General features: G+C 65.1%; 2 protein-coding genes and 1 long non-coding RNA gene across 10 annotated transcripts; 1 reads left to right on the top strand and 2 right to left on the bottom strand.

Moving 5' to 3' along the window:
• Positions 1–769: 769 nt before the first annotated feature.
• Positions 770–18,247, top strand: TNIP1 (TNFAIP3 interacting protein 1). 8 transcript variants are annotated; one of them, XM_040573525.1, is made up of 18 exons: positions 770–3,908; positions 10,355–10,525; positions 11,252–11,374; positions 12,021–12,100; positions 12,217–12,285; positions 13,832–14,023; positions 14,266–14,360; positions 14,438–14,519; positions 14,718–14,810; positions 14,917–14,982; positions 15,127–15,258; positions 15,332–15,460; positions 15,790–15,912; positions 16,114–16,239; positions 16,651–16,731; positions 16,843–17,037; positions 17,167–17,257; positions 17,662–18,247. In XM_040573525.1, exons 2-18 carry the CDS (start codon positions 10,384–10,386, stop codon positions 17,685–17,687), a joined length of 1,845 nt encoding a protein of 614 aa, XP_040429459.1. In that variant the 5' UTR covers positions 770–3,908; positions 10,355–10,383; the 3' UTR covers positions 17,688–18,247. The 8 variants fall into 8 exon arrangements, with proteins under 8 accessions (XP_040429459.1, XP_040429455.1, XP_040429461.1 ...); XM_040573527.1 differs by having other exon boundaries at positions 3,775–3,908; positions 14,721–14,810; XM_040573524.1 differs by lacking the exon at positions 770–3,908 and adding an exon at positions 5,359–5,493.
• Positions 6,653–10,346, bottom strand: LOC121077900. The gene is made up of 2 exons (XR_005824351.1): positions 9,596–10,346; positions 6,653–8,462 (listed from the first exon to the last, which is right to left on the bottom strand). It is a non-coding gene; the product is annotated as an uncharacterized LOC121077900 (long non-coding RNA).
• Positions 18,248–18,867: 620 nt separating the features above from the next.
• On the bottom strand, positions 18,868–21,108 carry GPX3 (glutathione peroxidase 3). Its single transcript, XM_040573539.1, has 5 exons — positions 20,837–21,108; positions 20,017–20,170; positions 19,784–19,901; positions 19,582–19,681; positions 18,868–19,487 (listed from the first exon to the last, which is right to left on the bottom strand). The coding sequence occupies exons 1-5, from the start codon at positions 20,921–20,923 to the stop codon at positions 19,281–19,283; spliced, it is 666 nt and encodes a 221-aa protein (XP_040429473.1). The 5' UTR covers positions 20,924–21,108; the 3' UTR covers positions 18,868–19,280.
• Between the last annotated feature and the right edge of the window lie 728 nt (positions 21,109–21,836).

The following is a 21,836-nucleotide window of genomic DNA, read 5'->3' as shown; positions in this document are numbered from 1 at the left end:
GGAAGAGCTCTCCTGGCAAGCCCTGCTGCCGAAAACCCTTTGTCTTGCCTCCTGCGCCCAGCGCCGCAGCGACCCGGCTCCAGCAGCTGTTATTACAGCCAGGGCAGAGAACAGCCAGCAACGTTTTAATTGCTGCAAGTGCCCGAGCATAATTAACACCCTGGCTAAGCGCAAGGGTCCCTGCCACCGGGACTGAGCTCTGCAAAGAGCTGCCCGTGGCGGGGCACCACGAGGAGGGCGAGGTGCTGGGGAAGCACAAGCACTGGGATGTATCCTGCAGCTGGGGCGTTTTCCCCACCTTTCTCACCCCTGGTGCTTTCTCCCAGAGGCTGGTGACGGCAGCCAGCTGCCGTTTGGCGCTGTGGGGCTCAGTAAATGCAGCTCCTGCCACCAACAGAACAAAAGTCCTGCGGGAGCCTGGTGCCTGCCCGTGCGGGAGCGGCGGTCCCTGCCGAGCTGCGATCCTGAACAGCGATGCTGGAGGAGACGTGGGGCGGAGATGGGGCAGGAGACGGGAGCTGGAGATGTGCTCACACGTGGGACACGCCGTGGGTGACATCCCTGAGGGACCGCGGCTGGGGGGGACCAGCACCGAGGTGGGGACACTGAGAAGCGCACAGGAGGGGGAGAAACCCAGTAAGAAGCACAGAGAGGAGGCAGCCAGAAACAGCCTTTGGGACGGATCGAGTGGAACCTGGAACAAGGGAAACTAAGACTAGGGAGGGCAGAATGCTTGTTCCATTGTTATAGTTTGTTTAATACACAGACTGCTGACTAAAAATGTGTATTAATTGGCAATACCTTTAATTAAGTAAAAATTTCCCAAACTGGGACTGTTTTGCCCACGACAAGCCCCTATACAGGGCAGGTCACAGAGCCTTCAGACGTGGCAGCTTCGGCCCTGCAGCACCCCGGTTCTCCAGGGAAAACACCCCCTTGTTGCTCTCCACGAACATCTCCTCTCCACCCGTGGGATCCGATCCTCTCCACTGAGGCCGATGGCAAATGGTAAAATGGGAACAAAAGGGCTGGCAGTTCGGGAAAGGCGGCGAAAGGGAAGGCAAGGACAAAATGACGGGCCTGGAGAAGGGAACAAAGCAGGAAGGCTGTGAGCAGGGCACGGCCCAGAGGCAGGTCCCCCCCCCGGCCACCCCCGCCGCAGGCATTTGGGGCTGCTGCAGAGATGCAGCTGCGGGGCGAGGGACTCGCAGCCCTGCCCCAGCTGCCGTGCGCACTGCCCAGCAACGCCGCGGGCAGGGGCTCACTTCCAGACACGGCCAACGCTAGGTTTCACAGGTTGCGACATCTGAAAAACCCCACGAGCCCTGGTTCTGTGTGCAGAGGGTCGGATCCTTGCCTCTGAGTCAGCTCCAGATCCTCTTTGGTACCGGAGCCTGCGAGGGGCAGACACACGGACGCTGCAATCCCAGCGAGATGCTCCCAATTTTCACCCACCGTGCTCCCCGTCCTCCGCAGGGGGGAAACCCAGCCGGGCCCTCGAGTCCTGTGAGTTATTCCTCCGGCTTTTCTTCTTCCTGAGCCAAAGGAGGAGGAAGCGGTGCTGCCCGCACATCTGCGTGCTGCTCGATGGTGCTCCCCACGGTGAGCTGAGGCTGGCTGAGCGATGTACGCGCTGCCGGCCGTGCAGCTGGCTGTCCAGGGCACGGTGACAAGCTCATTTGTCAGGCGTTGCAACTGGATGGGACACGGCCTGGGGAGAGAGGAAGAGGGGAAAATCCCCTTTGTTAAACAATGAAGTTGGGATTCCGAATAATTGGAAGCTTAAAGCACGCAAAACAATCTTCCAGCGCTCCTGGGGCCTGGCTCCTGGAAGCTCTCGGCGTGTCCACAACCTCCGGTGTCCTGGGCAGGGGAAGGACGGAGGTGGGGAGATCTCCTGCACCAGGAGTGGCGCTGGGCCTGCCAGAGGTGGAGGCAGAAGGGAGCTCTCATCCAGCAAGAGGGCAAAACGAGGCAGGTGACAGCAGCCTGACATCCATGGGAAGCCACTGGGCAGCCCCGATGCCCGTGAAGGCGGGGGGCTGCGGGAGGCCTGGAGGAGCAGGAGCCCTCCCCAGCATCTCCCTGCGCCATCCTTCCACCAACCTTATGCCCACCCCGAGTCCTTCCATCCTCTCTCCTTCCCTCTCCCGGCAGCCCACCGCCCCAGCCTCGCTCAGCACCCCTCTCCCTGGCCCTCCCGTCCCACCAGGTTAATTCGAGTTCCTGATTTGCATAGGCAGCAGATCACAGTGTTCTGGAAATCCCCTGCTGCGGCCGGAGCTTCCTCCCCGTGCTCTTGCAGCGTCATCATCGTCCTTCTGCTTTCCTTCCCCCGGCAGGGTACCGGGATGCGGCAGGTCAGCGCGGTGCCGGCAGCGGCCCCCAGCAAAACCCCACTGCTGCTGCCCACGGGCATCGACCCGCAGCACCCGCAGCCTCGTGCGGACCTAAACCCATAAGGGATCCCATAAGGCAGATCTAACCCACAAGGGGTCCCGGGGCTCTGCAGAGATCCGACTGTGCCCACCAGCTGCAGCAGCCCCCGGCACGGCCACCCGGGACACCCAGTCCCGTCGTCTCCATGGGGTGAATGCACTCAGTTCGCCTGGCAGCATTTAGGCCAGGAGGATTTCTTGGGTGCTGCGGGCTGCTGGTCGCTGCCACTTGGGGTTTGCACGGCCAGACGTGCACTTTCTTACACCTGAGGAGGGCGAACCCAAAGGGAACGCAATCGTGAAATAAGCAGAGGGCAGGAGGAGAGCTCCGACAGGCTGCACCCCTCTCACCCTGCCTGCCGCAGCACGGGCTGGCACAGCAGTAACCACAGAAGCAATGACACTGCCCTCACGTGAACGAGGCTGAGGCTCCCTAAAAAAACCCTAGTGGGTAAAAACGGCAGCTGTGAACTCATCTTCAGAGCTGCTCCTGCACTCCTGTGAATCACGGCTGCCGTCAGGTGAGCCCCGTGAGCACGGAGGGACCGGAGGAATGAGGAAGAACCACCAGGACGAGAACGCTCTGCTGCCAGCCAGCCCCGCTCTGGTCACTGCTCAGGGGGAAATTTGTCCCAGCGTTGGGGCCAGCCCGAGGGTGACCTAGGGCGGGAATAGAGAGAGCAAACGGGGAAAGTGAAGAGCTATTTGAGTGGGCAGAGCAGGGTCCCCCATCCTCCTGGCCCTATTGCAGGAGGAATCTGCCGTGCACGTCCCTGTTGGAGACGTCAGTTCCCCCGTGCTTTCAGGGGTAACTCGGGACCATGGGTGAGGAGCTCAGCAGCTGGGTTCAGCCTCTCTTAGATAAACATTTAAGCCTTTGGTGTTTATTCCAGCTCCAGCTTTAGTTCTGATCACCTCGGTGCACGGTCCCTGTGGACTGCCTGCAGGTCTGGCACACCTGCCTGGCTTCACCAGCACGGACAGCTCTTCCTTGCTGTCCCATGAAGAAGCATCCTCCTGTTTTGGATGGCCAAAAAGGGGACAGGAACACACATGGGACAATGACGGCACCTCTTGCAAGACGCAGCAGGTTCCTCGGGGAGAAGCACCAAGCGTTTGCAAACCTGCAGTCGCTCAGACACAGGCAACCTGAGTGATGTAACCAGCTCCTCCAGCAGTCCCTACATGAATCACAGCCTCCATGGCAGCCCCCTCCCTGCCTCCGCTCGCTGACTAATCCTTCGCACCCCTCGGCTGGGAGGAATGGCACAGGAGAGCCCTTTAAGCGGTGCCTGGCTGCCTATCAAAACCACGCAGAGGCTGTCTGGGGCCTCCATCATGGGGAATTCCCCTTCTCCATGCCTAAAAGTAAACTCAGCTGGGCCGGGCTCCTGCAGTTGGGGATCGCAGACGGAGAGCGCCTGCACCAAAGGGCTCGAGTCCCCCCCGAGCCCCTCCGCGCCCGGCCGGGTGAGTAGCGCGCAGCTTTGTTCGGTGGGCAACGGGGACGGAGCAGGGGGGATCGCAAGAAGTTTTTCAGCCACCAGCCCCAAAGCTCTGCAGATCAACCCCGGGCCACCCCTTCTGCTCTCGTAGGAATTGAACTGGGTTCGGCTATTTTTCGCAGGAGGGAAATATAAATATGATGCTTTCTGGGTGCACGGGATTGCGTTTAGCTCTGAAGCCGGGTTTTCAGGGGGTTTACAGAACAAGATGGGGCCGCTGGGGTAAAACAAGCAATCTGGGGAAGAATCGGGGAGATGTTGCCTGTTCAGGGGTGCCTGGCTCAGGAGCACAGCCAAACCTCCCTGCCCCGTCCCCATGGCACGAGCACCCCAACCAGCACCACGGGGTGCCAGCACCTGCCGAGCTGGCTCATGCCCCAGCAGGGCTTCAAGGGCGACGTCCTGCTTGGATGGAAGAACACACAGAGAAAGGAATCTGTTTTTTAAAAAGCTTTATAACTCAGACAGCACCCCAAAACCTCAAATTACCAAGGAACAATGGAAGTGAGTAGAGAAAAGGGCTGGGACAGCTGGAGACAGCACGAGCCCCAGCAAAGGCCACCCCGCCGAGAACAGCAACCGTATACAGAAAGGAAGAAACGCGAGGGTACAGGCAACGAGCAAGCAGCACCTCTGCTTACTGCGGGGCTTCTTCGCTTTTTTATTTTTATTTTTGAATACCCTTGTGGCAAAAGCGGGGCAGGAAAGGAAGGCAGGTAGCGTCTGAGTGAGTTCCAGAGAACCACAGGGGCCAGAAGGCGTTCCCCACGGCTCCTGCTCCTCTGGCCCATTCCTGCTGCTCGTAAACATGCGATAAGCAATATAGAGAGAGGATTGTTGGTAATGGGCACTGCAGCTGGAGGTTATAATTGTTCCCCTGTAATTAGAGCCAGCGGGGAATTCTCCCTGCCCCAGCTGCTTATGAGGAAAGCTCCCTTTGTCCCCCAGCACCCACACCGACAGAACAGCCTGGGGTTCCCGCAGAGCCCCCTTTTTTCTCCTCACATCAGCTCTCCCCCCTCAGGACCCCAAACCACCACAGCGGGGTCTCAGGGGGCTTCCCACCAGGAGGGGGCCGCCCGCACGGGAGGGGCCCGGCCATTTTGCGTGGCTGTAAGGCAGGGGAGGCTGCCCATAGCCGCAGGCCTGCTGCCCCCCCTCACGATAAAGAGAAAAAAAAAAAAAAAAAAAAAAAGAGCGGCGGTTCACACAGCTCCCCATGCCCCTCTGGGCCCCACCGGCCGCCATTACAGCGCGCACTGCCCTGAGCCGCCACGGCCCGCCCCTTTTATAGCCTCGCCGCCCGCTCCTATTGGCTGCGGAGCCTGTCGGTCAAGCTGGGAAATTCCCGGGGGGCGGAGCTGACGCTTCCGCCCCGCTTCCGGCCGGGCTGGGGGCGCCGGGACCGGCACCGGGTCCGGGTCCGGCAGCGGGACCAGGGCCGGGAGCGGAGCCGGGACCGCGAATCGGGACCGGGACGGAGCCGGAGGCGGCACCGGGACCAGCACCGGGACCAGCACCGGGACCGGCCCCAGCCCCGCCGGCAGCAGGTGGGCTCGCAGCGGCCCCGGCCGTGCTGCCCTTGCCCCCCGCACCCCCTCCCGCTGCCAGGCCGGCGGCGCCCGGTACCGGCGGGGAGCGGGGCCGCACCGGGCTCGGTGCGGGGAGGAGGCGGGGGGAGCTGCCGTGCCGTGCCGTGCCGTGCCGCGCCGTGCCGCCCCGCTGTGACCCCCGGGGTGCTGGCGGTGCCCCGCTGGGCTCCGTGGGCCCGTCCCCACCCCAGCAGCGGGGGTGGCTGTCACCGGGACCACCGGCGGGGGACGTCCCGGTGAGGGATTTCGCCTCGGGAACGGGCGCGTGGTGTTGCCGTGCCTCAGTTTCCCCTTGCTGGGACGCCGTCGGTGCCCCTCGCACCGGTGGTCGCGGCGGGGCGGGGAGGGGACGGGAGGGCCCCAAAATGCGCTGACGGTCACCGTCCCGGCCACCGGAACCCCCCCGGGGGGTTCGGGGCGTCCGGCCGCCGGCTCGGCGTCACCCCGTGGCGCAGGGCACGGGGCTCGCTCCTCCCCTGGCTTTGGGTTACACAACCCCGGGCTTTCCCGGGCCCGTAGGGCTGCTCCGGGCTGCTGCCGGGCTTGGGGTCGCCTTTTTGGGGTGGGAGCACCCCTGGGTCCCCCACAGGCTCTGCCGGGAGCCCGGTGGTGCCGGGAGGGGTCCGTGTGGCCCCGGGCTCCGGTCTCTGCAGAGCCTCCGCTCGGTGCCGTTCGCCTCTGCCCATCGGTGTTGCTTCCAGCCTGGCACTGGGAGGCCCTCGCTCTGCTCTGCTCGTGCATGGCTGCCACGCCACGAACACCCCGACTTTGGGGTTTGTAGGTGCGAGGGCGGGCACGCCGCCCTTGTAGGGTGCTCTGGTTGTAAGGCACTGCGGGAGGGACGGTACCCCCTAGCCGGGGGTCAGCAGCTTGGCCTGGGGGCGCGGTTCGCGTTCCCAGCTTTATTCCAGGTTGTGGCCGCCACTGGGGGTGGAAGAAAAAGGGTGCTGCGTGCCAGCTCCCCTCTGGGTGAGATCGGGCTCGGTGGGGACCAGCGGCTGCGTCCCCTCCTCAGCACCCCGTTGTGTGGTTGCACCCGATACGGGGCCAAGTGCGACTTTTTCCCTTTAGCTCGCTGCTTCCGTCCTCTTGGGCAAGCAAGAAGGGCTCTGCTGCCTCTTCCAAAGCGCAGATTTTATTTGCCACCTCCAGGAAAGACGGCTGGGCAGCGAGGAGGGACTTTGAGCACCGGGGCAAATTCCGGAGACGGGAAGGCTCCAGCGAGGTGCGTCCTTGAGAGCCGTGCCCGTGGCACGGCAACGTAAGCGGTGAGAGAAGGAGAGGTGCTTTTGCGTCCTTTGGCATCCTTCCTGGCCCCGCAAGAAACCCTCTGCCGCCCTTTTGGTCTGCCCTGTGCACGACAGCAGAGCTTTTTAGCGCGGGGTGCGGGCTGTTGCCTGCCAGCGGCAGGTACGACACCCTCGTGGGTGGAGGAAGCCGAGCCGTGCCCCCCCCGTAGCGCTGCAGGGCTCCTTTTTGAACGGCAGCCCGCAGGGTTTGGGTGGCAGCGGTAACTTGGCCGCGGTCTCCCGCCGCTCGGCTCTCCCCTGGCGCTAGTTTCAGTGCGGGTCGCCCCAGCTGAGCTGCTCCCGACACGTCTGTAACGCCCGCTGCGGTTCGGATGGGGCTGCTCTCGCCCTCCCGCCCTGCCAGGCTGGAAGAAGGGATGCTTCAGGCGGGGGTTCAGAGCTTTCCCTTCGGGGACCTGCCTCCAGGAGTCCTGCAGCACCTGCTTTCCTCCTGTTACCCGCAGCGCAGTGCCCGGGAGCTCTCCTCGTTGCTTCCTCCTAAAGCCAGCTCTGCTCCTGCTTCCCTGCGAGCGAGACCGGCCCGGGGGATGTCTGTCCTTGGAGCTGCTGGAGCTGGAGACGATAAGAGGCTGGGCTTGGGGCTGTGGCATTTTGCTGATTTCCAGCAAAACGTTCAGATAAAACCACCTCCGCAGCACCCGCCTGAGCTCTGAGGGATGCCGAGGACCCTCAGCCCTGCCGAGGAAGGTGATGCTGTAAATGTGCAGGGATTTACTTTCCCCCCGTGCGTTCCCGCTGGGGAGGAGACTTCCCAGGAACAGGGCGCGCCGGGGCGAGGAAAGCCCCGCTCTGCATCACGGGGGGAGCTTTGCCAGCCTCGCGCCCCCCCCCCCCCAGCACGGGGACATCGCAGAGGGGACGAGTTTTGTGTCGGGTGGGGACCTCGCAGCGTCCCACGGCTGCGGTGCCGGCTCTGCTCGCAAGCTATTTAAATACCGGGCTGTTTTCATCTCCTCCTGGGAGTCTCCCCTGCCCACTCGCTCTGTCATTCTCTCCTCCTGCTGAGCTGTCGTAAAAATTTACTACCCAAAGGGCTGGCTGCCCCGCTTCTTGCACCCAGCACCCGCCCACGGGCAGCAAACACCGAGCTGCCGGCGGTGACCGCGGCGTCTCGCAGCCTCGCCCGGTGCCGCCGCCGAAGGGTTTTCTGCCTCCCTCCTCCGTGAGCGTCTTGTGACCGGCGAGGAGTCACTGGGAGGACCTGAGTGGTTTTACTCAGAAAAAAAACCCAGCCAAGCCACCCGAAACCCGGCAGCCTTTGCCTGGGTTAGCCGTGGGGCTGGGGAGTGCCGGTGAACGTCCGTTGTTCTCTCTCCTCCCCCGTTCTTGGTGAAATGGGAGGTTTTCGTTGCAAATCTCACGTTTCGGCGCTCCCAACCCTTTAAGAGAAAAAGGAAACTCTGACACCAGGCCTGGGAGCTGTGACCTGGTCCGTGTTCCTGTCCCAAGGGTGGCAGCTCTGTCCTAGGGCTTGCGTGCAGAAATTGGGCTGCTCCTCGACCCCGTGCCCCACCAAGCCAGGCTCAGGTGCTGCCACGATGCTCCGTGCTGCCTGCGCCTTGCTCGCTGCTGAATCCTCTCTTGTGGGGGTAATCCACAGCCCTTGGGTAGAGAAATCTGCGATAAAACCCCGAGAGTTGGGAACTAGCGGAGGCTGGAGCCTTTTTCCGGCTTCGTCCAGTCTGATCGTGGTGAGACGCGGGTGCGGCTGGCGCGGGTGTGAGGTGGCTGCGGGTCCCCAGCCCTGCCCGTGCCGCTGTCCCCGTCCCCCTCGCAGTGACACCCGCAGTGACGCCTCCCTGCGGCGGACGTGCTGCCACCTCCCTGGGTGTTGTGTGCGTCCCCCTGTCACGTTTCACGAGCCCCCCTCACCTGCGTGCATCCCTGGGCGGGGGGACGGGGACATTTCACGAGGCTGCGGTGGCGCTGCGGCGGCACTTCAGCTGCCCGATGGCCCCGGGAGCCGGCGGCACAGAAACTGCCCCGCTTCTTCGTCAGCTTCCTGCCAGCTGCTCGCCTCCTCCAGAAATAGCCATCCCTCGGCCTGCCAGGGGCTGCGGCCGAGAAGCCGCCGTCCCCCGCTGCCCCGGGCCCCCCTTTCGGCAGGACGAGACCCCCCGCGCGAGCTGTGCCACCTACCCTGTGCTATAGCCCCCGGCGCAGACCCGCTGGCGAGCAGACGTGCCTTCCGCCGAGGCCAGGAGGTGCCGTTCCCAAGGCAGGCTCCCGACCATGCCGTGCGTAATTACCTCCCGAGGAGGCGGGTGTTTAATTGCTGCGGGTGCTGCCAGGTGGCGGCTGTCAGCCGGGAAGTCCCCGCGGCGGCAGGTTAGCCGGCCCGGATCGCGCCTGGCACGGGCGCTAGCCTGAGGTCGAGACGGTTTCGGGGGTGGGCTTTCCCTCCCAAAACTCCCCCCCCCCCCCCCCCTTGAGCCTTTCCCATTCCCGAGCCGCCTCGGCTGGGGGACGGGCGCTCGGGGAGCGCTGTGGGGTTTGCCCCGTGTCCCCGTCGCCCTCCTGGGTGCTGAACCGCCCCTGGCACCGGCACCGGCAGGCACCGGGGGGCTTGTTTTGGCAAGGGGGGCTGTGATCCCAGCAGCAGCTTCGCCACCCCGGGGAGTGGGAACCTGCTCCCACGAAGCGAGGAGTTTCGCTGGGACACCCACACGCGCAAGGCATTAACCGAGCAAATCCTGCGCTGCGCGCGGGTGTTCCCTCCCCTCGTGCCTTGCTCCCGGCCCGGCGCTGACCTGGTTACCTCTGGGTACCCTGTTTCGGGAACCTGTTCCGTGGGGACCTGGTTTCTCCGGCTAAAGCTGAGGGCAGAGCGTGTCCTGGCTGCTGGAGGCTCAGCCCACGGCACCGCAGGGCTGCTCCTCACCCCGTGCCCTCTGTTTTCATTTGCAACGCGTGCGGCGCTTGGGAGCAGAGTGGAAGGATTTGGCGGTTTGTTGTTTGTTTTGTTTTGTTTTTCCCTCTCTTCCCCTCTCAGCTCTGTTTTTGGTGAGAAATATTTGCAGAACTCTTTGTTTGAGGGGCTTTCCAGTAAGATGTTGGCAGGCTGGGTGTGTTGGTTCGATTCAGTGTTTGTTTGCCCTGCTGCACAGGAGGAAATTGTGACTTCAGTTTAAGATCCCATCCCTTTCGCGCTCGGTAGGAAAAAGCGTTCAGCAAGAAAACCAAAACCTAACCCCAGATCCTTCTCAGAGGCTCCTGAATGAAAAGGAGCATCCTCCCGGCCGCGGGGATGCCCGAGGCTGGGCAGGAACCCCTGGGTCTCCGTCCCCACGGGGATGCGGGTGGCTGCCGCCTCCCCGGGGACCGCTGGTGATGCCCGCTCTCGTGACAGCTCTCATGGCCGTGACTCAGCCCGGCACGTTCACCCACGTGGGGCCGGCGTGAGCAGAGCCCTCAGAGGGAAATGCCTTCACCTGTGCTCGCCGCGCCGCCGCGGTGGGGACCGGGGACCCGTGGGGTGGATGGAGGTGACGCCGTGCTCATCCCCGCAGGGATGCCCGGCCGGGAGGTCGGCGGTTAAATGGCAGACATGGAAGGGAGAGGCCCCTACCGCATCTACGACCCCGGCGGGGGCACGGAGGAGAATGGGTCCGCGGCTTTCGAGCGGCTGATGGAGGAGAACGCCCGGCTGAAGGAGAAGATGCAGGGGATAAAGTCTATCGGTAATTCTGTCGGGAACTGCCGCGCGGCCGGCGGACGAGGTTTGGCTGCTGGGCAGCCCCAGCCTCGCAGCCCGCACCCGTTCCCTGGCCCTCTTTAAGAAGGGTGCCCAGAGCCAGGGCTTTTCCACGAGAGCACGCAGAGGAGCCGGGACCTTTGCCGAGCTCCTGGGGCGCTTTGCAGTGGGATGAGGGGCACAGCAGCCGGGATGTGCCGGTGCTGGAACGCCCCAGCCCGGCGGTGCCACCCCCTTTCTCCTCCTCGGCCGCCTTCCCCCACCCGCCCCGGGTTTTGCTTTCGGTGTCGTGACCCAGCTTCCGCTTTCGAGTCCTGCTTCTGCAGCCGAATTTCCACCTCCCTCGTGATCCCCACGACTGCCGTGGCCCTGCCTGGGACGGGGACGCGCTGGGGTGGGAGGGGATTGCGCTGCCAGACCCCAGACCTGCAGCCTCGACCGTGCCCTGCCCAGGCTTAAATTCGGCTCCCGTGGGAGGTGGAGGGAGACCTCTGGGGGTGCCTCCTGCCACCAGTTCTGCAGCCAGTGAGCCACAGATAGAGCTTTGCCACGGGGTTTGGTGTGAAAGAGTAGTTTCTGGATGAAAAAGGACCGTGCTGGGCGCTCCTGCACCCAAACGGGGGGTTTGGGGCTCGTGGCTGAGGCCGCGGCAGCGCAGGTCCCCGGGGAAGGGGGGTGAGCACCGGGTGAGCATCCTGCCGCTGCCCCCCAGGAGAGCTGCTGGAGGAGTCCCAGGTGGAGGCGTCCAAGCTGCGGCAGAAGGCAGAGGACCTCGTGAAGGACAACAAAATGCTGATGGGCTCGTCTGCCTTGGAGGAGCTGGTGGAAAGCGGAGGTAGGAGGTGGGAGGCTCGGCGGGCAGGGCTAGGCTGACAGCTCGGGGCAGGGGAGGGGATGTGAAGGGGATTTTCCTGAGGGTCGGTGCAGGGGCGCTCGCCTCTCTGTTAAACAACCCAACCTGGCTTCATCCCACCATAACACAGAGTTTGCTCACGGCTGCCCTGGCTCCTTAGCCGTGCCCGGGCTCTGTTGCATGGGGTCAGCTGTAGTAGGGAAAGCCGAGGCAGCTCCAGCCTGCAGCCCTCTCGTCTCTGGAGCCTGTTGGCAAGGCTGAGCTCGGCCAGGAGCCTCCTTTCCTGGGAGCTGGGGGGAGCCCTGGCGGAGAGCCGCTGCAGCCGAGTGTTTCTGTTGGCACTGGGGTCGGGCTGCCTGAAGCACGGCAGTTCTGAGCGATAAGAAGTGGCAGGGGTGACAAGGTCCTGCTAGATCCAGCTCCAGTGGGTTCGGCCTGCCGAGGGCAAAAGCCAGCAGGAAAACCTCTGCAGCTTTGCCTGGCGTCCCTGCCCCTGGAATTTGGGAGATGTCTGTCCCATCCCTGCTGCCAAGGGGAAGCTGCATTCGTGCCTGAGCTCACAGGCCCTGCTCTCTGCATCCCAAAGCTCTCCAAAGCGCTCACGGATCTCTCTTCTCCCCTCTCGCAGCCGCCGGCCCCAAGCCCAGCTGCACCCTGGCCCCCCCAGGCAGCGCCCAGCCGGAGGCAGAAGCGCGGAAATCTCCGAGTGTGAGTGGTGGAAGCGCGAGCTCGCGGGGGATGTGTGGAGGGGAGATGCTCCGTCTGGTGGCAGCGTGGGGGCTGCCGCTCCCTGTGGGACCTGACCTGGCTGCCTCCTGTTGCAGGGCTCCTCGTCGGAGTTTGAGATCGTGGCCGTGGAAGCGCAGGGCTTCCCCCAGGACAGCGGGAGAGCGGTGAGTGAGTGGGCCCGGGGCTGGGACCTGGCCGGTCGTGGGCGGGGGGGATCCGCGCGGCCCCGGGGCTGTGCTCCCCGCACCTCGCTCCGTCCCACTGTGTGCAGGGGGCTGGGGGAAAGGCATCCGTGCCCCAGGCATCTGGGGACACCGGTGTGTCCGGGCGCTGTGACAGGGACAGGAAGGGCTGTGATGGCCTGGTGAGCTGTGGGGATGCCCTGACACTCCCCTCCCAGTCCCACAGCAGGCGGGGGCACCAGCTCTGTTCCTGCTGTTTGCTGCCGCCTGAATGTCCCCAGGCTGTCACTGTCCCCTCATCTGCTCCAGCTTTTTGGGTGTGCTGGGAGGGACAGGAGCAGGGACGGTGACTCCAGCCATCGCAGCCCCTATGGCAGTACCAAGGGGACAAATGTTCGGGGACACGCTGTCCTTGCACATCCCCGTTTGCCAGGCTGGGGTCTCGTCGGACCCCCCGGCGCACACCCGCGGGTTGGGTCCCCGCCACGCCGCACACCCTCCCGTGGCAGTTTCGGGGCTGTTACCCCAGGTACAGGGCGCTGGGGCAGGAGGGGCCGCCGGGGATGCCCAGGGAGTTCCCGAGGGTGGCCGGTGAGTCAGCGGGGCTGGGAGCGCCGCGGGCGGAGGTGTGCCAGCGTGTCCCCGCCTGGGAGGCAGCCAGGGCCGGGCTGTGTTGTGCCGGCGCCGCCGCGGGTCTCCCAGGCGATGCAGGAGGGCAGCAGGCACGAGCAGGGAGGGCGAGCCCCTTGGGGACGCCCCGCGTGCGTAGGTAGGGGTGTGCCGTGACGCCCGAGGGTGTGCCCGACCCCGGCTCCCCCAGCCTCTGTTAAGTGTCCCGCACACCGCGCGGTGCCGTGGCAAGCAGGGGAGCTTCAGAGCCATGCTGGGGGACGAGGGGAAGGAGCAGGCTGGGGTAAGGTGTCCTGAGCCAGCAGCGCAGCGGGGAGAAGGCTCTGCAGGCCGGGAGGAGGCAGCTTCAGAAAGAGAAGGGGTTATGGGCTGGAGGTGGCTCCTTTACCATCGAGGAGCGTGGATTGGCAAGGGTGGCAGGAATCGAGGGGCTGGCAAGCTGTTAGAGAAATTCCCCTTCCACCCCAGGGCTTGGGGCAGCCGTACCCAGGGGCTGGGCATCAAACCTTCGTAAAGCCAACGCAGTTTTTTTAGCGCACTGAGGGTTGTTGCAGTGCCTCTGTCCTTGGCAGTTTTGGAGAGCTGAAACCTGGGTGTTTCCACAGCCTGAGTGCTTGCAGTGCTGCCCTCTGCACCTCGCTTCCTTCATGGGTGGCAAAGAAGCGTGGGGTCAGAGGAGCACGACCGGTAGGTTCAGGGAAGGTGTCTTTGGGGCGCAGCGAGGGTGGCGCTGCCTGCGGGCACAGATGCCATCAGAGGGAGCGGACGTGTGAGCAAGCAGCCAGGAGCGGGGCTGAGGCGCAGCCGGGCGCTGCGGGAGGCAGAAGTGCCCAACAGGAGGGGCTCTGCGATGCTCCTTGAACCCCTCTGACCCTAATTCATCCCCTTCCCTGCCCAGGACTTGGAGCCGCTGCCCACCGAGGACGCCAACCTGCTGCCGCAGCTGCAGCAGCTGGAGAGCACGCTGAGCGGCTGCGCCCAGGAGGCCAGCAAGGACCAGGTCTTCGTGCGCATGGGCTACATGGCCTCCGAGCTCAAGCGCCTGGCCTCCAAGGTGCACAAGAACGAGCAGAGAACGTCGTTCCTGCAGGTGAGTCAGCGCTGGCCATTTGGGTTTTTGGTTTTTCGTTCCCCCTTTTTTTAAACCAAACCCCCTGTGGAGCAAGTCCCCAAGGTGGGCACCACCTACGGCTTGGAATGAAGGGGGTTTTCGTGCTGGGGGCTTGGTGGGCACCCAGGGAGGCTCTCGGGGCTGGCAGCCTTGGTAAAAGGAGGGTGTTTGTGTGCGGTGGTGCCGGGGGGGTCCTCACACTGCTGGCATTGACCCCGCAGACGCTGTGTGAGACGCTGCACACTGAGAACAAGGAGCTGCGAACCAAGCTGGAGAGGGACCTGGAGCAGAGGAACCAGGCCCTGGAGAAGCTCAGGTGAGGGTGGCCGGCAGCGAGGGGATGGGGCCGCCCCAGGGGTTTCTCCCCACTGACCCGGGGGTCTCTGCCTGCAGGTGTGAGAACCAGGAGCTGCGGAGGATGGTGACGCTGAGCAACCAGGAAAGTGCGAAGAGGGAAGCTGCCGAGCAGCAGCAGGTACGGGGGCAGCGTTGTCCTCGGAGGGGCCGGGGAGGGAGCAGGGAGCCAGCCGACACACAGGCAGATGTCCCCCACCTCATCTGGGCTCTCTCCAGTTTGTCCCAGTATGACTGGAGCACCTTCTCAGGGCCTTTAGGGAAGGGGTGGCCGTGGGAAGGAAAATGGCTTGCAAAAGCCCCGTGTGTGCACCCACAGCAGAGCGGGGCAGGAGCGGAGAAGGCGCTGGGCAGAGGAGACCTGGAGGCCAAGGAGAAGAAGGTGAAGATCCTGGAGCACCAGCGCAGGGAGGTGAGGATGGGGCTGGCACGGAGGCAGCGGCACGGAGGATCGGGGTGGGTTTGGGCTGTGGGGTTGCGTGCTGGGCCCCTGCTAAGCCGGCGCTCTCTGCCCGCAGCTGCTGGAGGTGAACAAGCAGTGGGACCAGCACTTCCGAGCCATGAAGCAGAAGTACGAGCAGAAGGTAGGGCTTGGGGCTGCGTGCTCAGGGCGCACGCCTCTGCCGGGCACAGAGGGTGCTCGGAGGAGACCCAGTGTGAGGAAGGGGCTTGGGGCTGTGCCTTGCTCGGCTCCAGGTGGCCCCAATGTCCCTGTTCCCTGCCGGCAGATGACAGACGTGCACCAGGAGCTGGCCGAGGCCCGGCGGGCGCTGACCGAGATGGAGGCGGAGCGGGAGCAGAAGCAGCGGGACTTCGACCGCAAGCTGCTCCTGGCCAAATCCCGCATCGAAACGGAGGAGGCGAGTCCCCAGGGTCGGGCGGTGGGAAGCTGCCGGCCCCATCGCCCTCCCCTGACTGACCCTATCCCCGCAGGCGGAGAAGGACAGGCTGGCCATGGAGGTGCGGGACCTGCAGCAGAGGATGCGGTTCCTGCAGGAGCAGCTGGCGCCGGTCACCAGGCAGAGGGAGTACCAGGAGAGGGAGATCCAGCGGCTGAACAAGGTGGGGGCCAGGGCACGACCCTGGAAAATGGCTTCTGTGCTGCCCACCCAGCCTCTTCTCCTCCCTCACATCCAAAGCTGATCGTGTTCAGCCCCTTCGAGCCCAGCTCCTTGCCCAGGAGCCATGGAAGGAGATGCCTCCTGCCCCGTGCTTGCCCTCTTCCTGGGGGTGGCAGCGTCAGGCGATGCCCACCCCATCCCTCCGGGCTCCCCAGGGAGTGGGGCTATCTGTAGTCCTTCGTGCTCTTTCCCAGCTATACCCCCTTCCCACGGCCCCCCAGAGATGTCACCCCCTCTAACGCCCTCTGTGTCCCTCCTCTCCCTCGCCAGGCACTAGAGGAGGCCCTGAACGTCCAAGCCTCCCCACCGCCCATCTTCGCCGGCACCCTGGAGCCGGCCGGGAAGGTGCCGCAGCAGGAGCTGCTGACCCAGAACGAGCTGCTCAAGCAGCAGGTAGGACGGGAGCGGGGAGCGTGGTGGGGCTGGGAGCACAGCGCCTGTGCCGTGGTGCTGAGGAGCTCAGCATCCTCCACTCCTTTGCTGGACGCGCGTGCCGGGGGCTTGGTGCAGCTGGTGGGGTCGGAGAGTGATAACGCAGCAGCGGTGCCCGCCTCGGGGTGAGCCAGGCACCCACCCAGCCCTGCCTTCCGCCAGGTGAAGATTTTCGAGGAAGACTTCCAGCGGGAGCGGAGCGACAGGGAGAGGATGAACGAGGAGAAGGAGGAGCTGAAGCAGCAGCTGGAGAAGCTGCAGAAGCAGCTGGTGGTCTCCAACAGCCAGGTGAGCAGCGCTGGGTCCTTTGGGGGCAAGTCAGAGATGCTCGTCCCCATCAGCATGGAGGTCACCGTGCCCACCTCAGAGCAGGAGATGAGGAGGGACAGAGGGGCCAGAGCTTTTGCTGCCACTTGTCCCTGCCAGAGCCAGATGGGGCGAGCTGACATTTACGCGGATGGGTGACACTATGCACCCGTCCAGCCCGGCACAGGAAGGTGTCTTTGAAAGGTGTCAGCAGCTATCCACAGTGAGCCTGACGTGGTCGAGCCCATGGGGAGGGCTTTGGGGCTATCTCCTCTCAAATATCTTCCTCTTGCTCGTCTCCTGGAGGTCTGGTTTGGGGAGACTGGTGCAGGAGTCCTGCGGGGCACTGAGCATCAGGGTGGGCTCTGCACTAACCTGTCCCCTCGCCCCCAGCTGCGCGCCTCCAAGGACGACTGCCAGAGGGAGAAGGAGGAGAAGGAGAAGCTGAAGAAGATGCTGAAGCAGCACAAACAGGTGGGACGAGGGAAGAACCCTTCCTGGCCCCGGGGCAGGGGAGCTGGGGGCCGGTGCTTGGTGTGGGTGGGCTGCCCTCGGGCTCTCAGCATCTCCCCCGGCTCCTCGCAGGCTTCTGGAGAGCGGCTGCACCCCGAGCCGCTGCCGGGGCCGCTGGGCCCTGCCTGCCCCATGTACCAGTACCGGTACAGCCCCCCCGTGCCTCACCCCGTCTACCACGGCTTCGACGAGTGGCAGCAGATCCGATACCCGCCGGCAATGCCGGGCGAGCACGCGCCGGGACAGAACTTCCACCATTTCCCCCCGGTGAGCGTCTGCCTACCCACGGCGGCACAACGGGGAGCACAAAGTCCCCTGCGAGCGGGTTTGGGGGTTGCAGCCTCGTGCCGTACGGGCCTGGTCACTCACCGGTTCTGTTTCCATCTGCTCTTGCAGCCAGAATACCCCTGGCGCCCGTCCTGCGCCATGTCCCGGAGCCAGAACGCCCCGGCCATGCCTGGGGTGAAACCGGTCCCCAAGGATTTGGGTAAGGCTCATTCTGCAGCCCCAGAGCCCCAGGCAGCACACGTGCAGGGGAGGGATGGGACGGGTTTTCGGGCAGTGCTTTCCCCTCAGCCCCCACTGATGTGAGGAGGTGGGCAGCGATGCTGCTGCGTGCAGCGCCCAGCCCGGCCATGGGGTCGGTCCCCGCTCCGTCCCCCTGCCTCATCCCCTTCCCTGAAGACCCCAAACACGAGGGGCTTGCAGCAGTGCTGGAAACGTCTGCAGGCGCTGGACCCCGAGCAGCCCTGGGGTTTACGGCACTGGGTGCTCAAAGGGGAGAGTGGGAACGGCCGTGGGCTGGGGCCCTGCACTCCTGCCCCCCGTCCCAGAGCCAGACGCGGTGGCCGAGGAGCGGTGCTGAGGCCGTGCTGGTGTCTCATGTCTCAGAACAGGCAGGCCCCGGATTGCCGTAACGCCCAGGAGCGCCGTCGCCGTGCCACAGGCTAGCAGCAGAAGGAAGTAGGATGTGTGTGTGTGCCCGTGTACATAGATCTAGGACCTTCCTCCGGCCGTTTGCCCTGTGCGGAGCCACGCGCTGGATGCGCGCCCGGGGCCGGAGAGCCCCGCGGTGCCGGAGGGCCGGCGGGTGGCGTGGCCGTCCCCGTACGGCCGCTGCCCGGCTGGGCGAGCGGGGCCACGTCTTCGGGAAGAGGAGCCGGCGCTGCCCAGGAGCTTCCCATGGTCCAGGAGCTTCGCCTCCTCCCCATGAGGAGCATCTCCGCCGGCGGGTCCTCTCCTGGCGCTGGGAGAGCCCGCGCCCCCAGGCGAACAGCCGGGCCGAGGGTGGTTGGTGTCGTCGTATTTATTTAAGGACCGAAGCTAAGCTGAATCTCTTTGTTTTCTTCCTGAAAGAGTGCTTTCTCCGGAAGAGCCTCGGTGTAAATGCTCGAGGTGGGAGTTGTCTAGACTGTTTTTCCAGATTTGTTCCGATGTAGCCACGTGTCCAGAGCAAAACAGGAACCGAATCGCTGCACAAGCAACCCAGTATTTATTTATCTGAGCGCCTGCTCTGCCTGCTCAGCCCCGTGTCCCCTGCGTCCCCCCGCTCCCTGCGGCTCTGCGGCCGGGGCCAGCTGCTCCAACTCGAGCTCGCTCCAGGAAAACAAGCCTGGAGGGGGAAAAAATAAAACCGAGCCTGCAAGCGTCACTGTCACGTGCGAGCCAGCAGGAGCCATGCAGCCGGCGCGTGCTTTTCTCCAGGACCTGGGTGCTGCTTACAGCTCGCAGCAGCGCTCCTCCTGCCTGCTTTTGCCCGTGGTTTTTCCCTTCTTCGCTCTGGACTGAAACCTGATCAGCGCTCCCCTCGCTTTGCCCTAGCCCCAGCCTGGCACCACCGGAGGCTGGGCTTGGCACGGCCGGGGGCTCTGCCGCCAAGCGTTAGGAGCCGGGATGATAAATCCGTGATTGCTGTCAGCCGTAATAAACGCCGGGAGGTTTTCCAGCCGGGGGTGGCTGCAGTTGTCATCCCCGCCTGGAGAGGGTGCCCCCCATCCTTGGCTTGTCCCCTGCCCCATAGCCGAGGTAGGTGACTCCTGTGTCCCCCCCCCTTTGTCCCCACCTCGGTGCCCCCCACCCCTGTTGCAGAAGCAGGGCTGCGCGTTTGCAGAGCCTTTATTTGGCATTTCTAGGGGGGGGGGAGCACAGGGGCCGGCGCCCCGGGCTGGGAGAGGAGCGCGTCCCTGCGCGGCACCGCGGGCAGCCTGAATGCACTGAAGAGCTGCTCCGCGCCCGGGCAGGATCAGGCCAGGCCCGCCCCACGCCGGGGGCTTTCGGGCCAGGCCTTCATGGAGATGCGATCTTCTGCCCCCGGGGGGGGCGGCCCCTGCGCCCGCTGAGCGGGGGGGTGAGCTGCTGGCCTGGGGGGGGGGTCACCAGCAGGGGTGGAGGTGGGAAGGACGCGGTGGGACTGGTCCTTGGGGAGAGGGACGGTGATGCAGCATGGGGGCGGATCTCCAGGGGGGAGAGGGCATCTTGGGGTGACCCGCTCCACGCCGGTGCCGCCGGCCCTAGTGGCCCCGCTGCTGCCGCATGTAGGCGATGATGTCGTTCTTCACGGTGGCGATGTTGGCGCGGTGGTACCAGCGCATGACGGGCACGCCGTCGGGGCCCACCAGGAACTTCTCGAAGTTCCACTTGATGTCGTGGTTCCGCAGGGGCTCCCAGAAGAGGTTCTTGGGGTTCCCGAACTCCTCCGCCACCGGTGGGCAGGAGTTCTGCAAGGCGGGGGTGACAGGTCAGTGCCTCGTCCCCCCCTAAAAAAAAAAAGCAAGCTGGGTGCTGCCCCCCCCCCCTTGGCACGGCACCCACCTTCAGGAAGCTGTAGACCTTCTGCTCCTTGGCCCCGTTCACATCCCCTTTCTGGAAGAGCTGGAAGTTGGGGACGAAGCCGCCTCCTGGCCGGACGTATCTGCAGGGGACAGCAGGAGGTGACCCGCGTCTCACCCACAGCAGGGGCCCCCCAACCCTCATCGCCAGGCTGGGGGGCTCGCAGCACCCCCGCGGTACTCACTTCAGCGCCGGGAGGATCTCGGAGTTCTGGCCAGGCTCCTGCTTCCCGAATTGGTTGGAGGGGAAGCCCAGGACCACGAGCCCGTAGGGCCCCAGCTCATTTTGTAGTGCATTCAGTTCTGCGCGCAAGCAGAGCCGGGGCTGGGTTAGCGGGGCCGGGAGCCAGGATCCTGCTGCTGCTGGGCGCAGCGTCCCCCCTTCCCCAGGGACCCCCCGGGGCCGTCCCCTCCTTACCGAGGTACTGCAGGGTCAGCCCTCAGTAGGTGGCCACGTTGACGAAGAGCACCATCTTCCCCGCGTACTTCCTGAAGGGGATGTACTCGTCCCCGTCGATGGTCAGGGCCCCGTAGTCGTAGATGGTGCCCCGCACCGAGTCATAGCATTTCACCTGCGGGACGGGGAGCGGGACGGGGGTGTCCCACGGCCACCCGCACCCACGGGGCAGGGGCGGTGGCTGTCACGGTCACCGTCACCTCTCCTGCCACCCGGGCGCAGGGCTGGCTGCGGTGCGCCCAGGTCGCGGCGGGGAGCCGGGCAGCTTTACGCACACGCGCGTGCAAATAGGTGCACGCTCACGCGGCGGGGCCAGGGCTCGGCAGGGATGTTTTCCCGGCCGGGATCTCTCAGGAAGGCGAGAGGCCAGCAAGCGGCCCGAGCGTGCCAGAACCCGGAGGAAAACGGCCCCGCAAGGGCTGGCCGCGTCGCTGCGCACCCGGCACCGGGCGGAGCGGGGCAGGATCAGGCCCCCGCGGGGAAGTGCGAGGAAGGAGCAGCAGGGGTTAACCGGGGGGGTGGGGGGGGGCACCTCCCCTTCCCGTGGCAGGAGCCAGGCACCCAAGTGGCACCCGGGGGCTATTTTGGGAGCTGGCAGGACGGAGAGTCACGGGGAGGGGGGCTCTGCCTCCGTGGGGCCCGATCCTGCTCCGCTCCGCGCCCCGGCAGCACACGAGGCTCCCCCCCCCGCTGCTCTCCCCGACCCCACGCCACCATCCCCGCGGTCCCCGTGGCGGGGAGGGGGACGCCCCCCCCCCCCACCCACCCACCCCCCCCGTACCTTCTCCCTCTCCTGGCTCTGCCCCGGCTGCGCGAACCCGGCCAAGACGAGGGACAAAATCCAAGCTCCCCGGCACCAGCTCCCCATGGCGGGGGCGGTCGCGGGCAACCCCCCCCGGGGAAGCACGGCACGGAGGGGCTCAGCCTCGCCGCCTTCTGCCCTCTCCCAGCCCGGTGGCGACGGGGAAATAGCGGCGGGGCCGCCCCGCGGAGCCAATCCCCGCCGGGAGGGACGGGGCCGCGCGTTAACCGTGTGCGCCCTGGGGCGGCCGCTGCGCAAAGCGCCCCCGCCCCGGGCCCCGGGGGGGCGATTTTTTAAGGGTTTTTTTTTTTTTTTTTTTTTTTTTTTTGGTAAGGGGGAGAAGGTGGCGGGGCCAGGGTGGCACTTTCGTGGCGCGGGGTTTGGGTTTCGTGGGAGCAACGCGCTGCGGGGCGGAAAGCGAAGGGGTGCCGGGTGGGGGTCGCCGGGCTGAGGTGACAGCCTGCTGCCACCCCCGGGTGGGGACGGGGTGCTGGGAGCTGAGCACCGAACTGCCCCATCAGCATCCCTCCACGAACGTCCCCCCACGAACATCCCTCCGTCAGCATCCCTCGGGAGGCTGGGCAGGGGTCCGTGGGGTCCCCCCCCCAGCTCCAGTGCCCTCTCCCCCCGCGGCCGTGCTGCTCCGGGGTGAAGAAGCATCAATCGAGCTTCGAGTTTGCAGCCAGAGCAAATGAGGCTTTCCCATTTTTCCTAAAAGCCACCCCGGGGCTGGGGGGGCTTTGCCCCGCAGTGCCCCCGGTGCGATGCTGTGCTCACCGGCCGAGGGCAGGGCGCGGCGGTCCCTTAGCCCTTATCGTCCCCAGGGAGAGGAATTTCCAGGGCCCTGCTTGCATAACCGGGGAATGCAAACATTTATCCTGGGCTGGCTCCAAGGAAATATCCGTGGTGAGGTGTAAGTTCCCTTAAGCCCCTTAAAATAAGTTAATGGGAGGACTGAGCGGCCGGAGGGGAGCTGGGG

This window comes from Cygnus olor, chromosome 14, assembly GCF_009769625.2.
Source record: "Cygnus olor isolate bCygOlo1 chromosome 14, bCygOlo1.pri.v2, whole genome shotgun sequence".
Classification (NCBI taxonomy): Eukaryota; Metazoa; Chordata; class Aves; order Anseriformes; family Anatidae; genus Cygnus; species Cygnus olor.
The sequence above is the reverse complement of the archived record's forward strand: the minus strand, read 5'-3'. Positions and strand labels throughout refer to the sequence as shown.

Excerpts from the sequence above, each read along its gene's own strand:
- TNIP1 (XM_040573521.1), top strand. The coding sequence starts at position 10,384 with ATGGCAGACATGGAAGGGAGAGGCCCCTACCGCATCTACGACCCCGGC. Across the intron at positions 14,811-14,916 it reads TGGAGCACCAGCGCAGGGAG|CTGCTGGAGGTGAACAAGCA; the intron begins GTGAGGATGGGG and ends CTCTGCCCGCAG. Across the intron at positions 17,258-17,661 it reads ACCGGTCCCCAAGGATTTGG|AACAGGCAGGCCCCGGATTG; the intron begins GTAAGGCTCATT and ends CTCATGTCTCAG.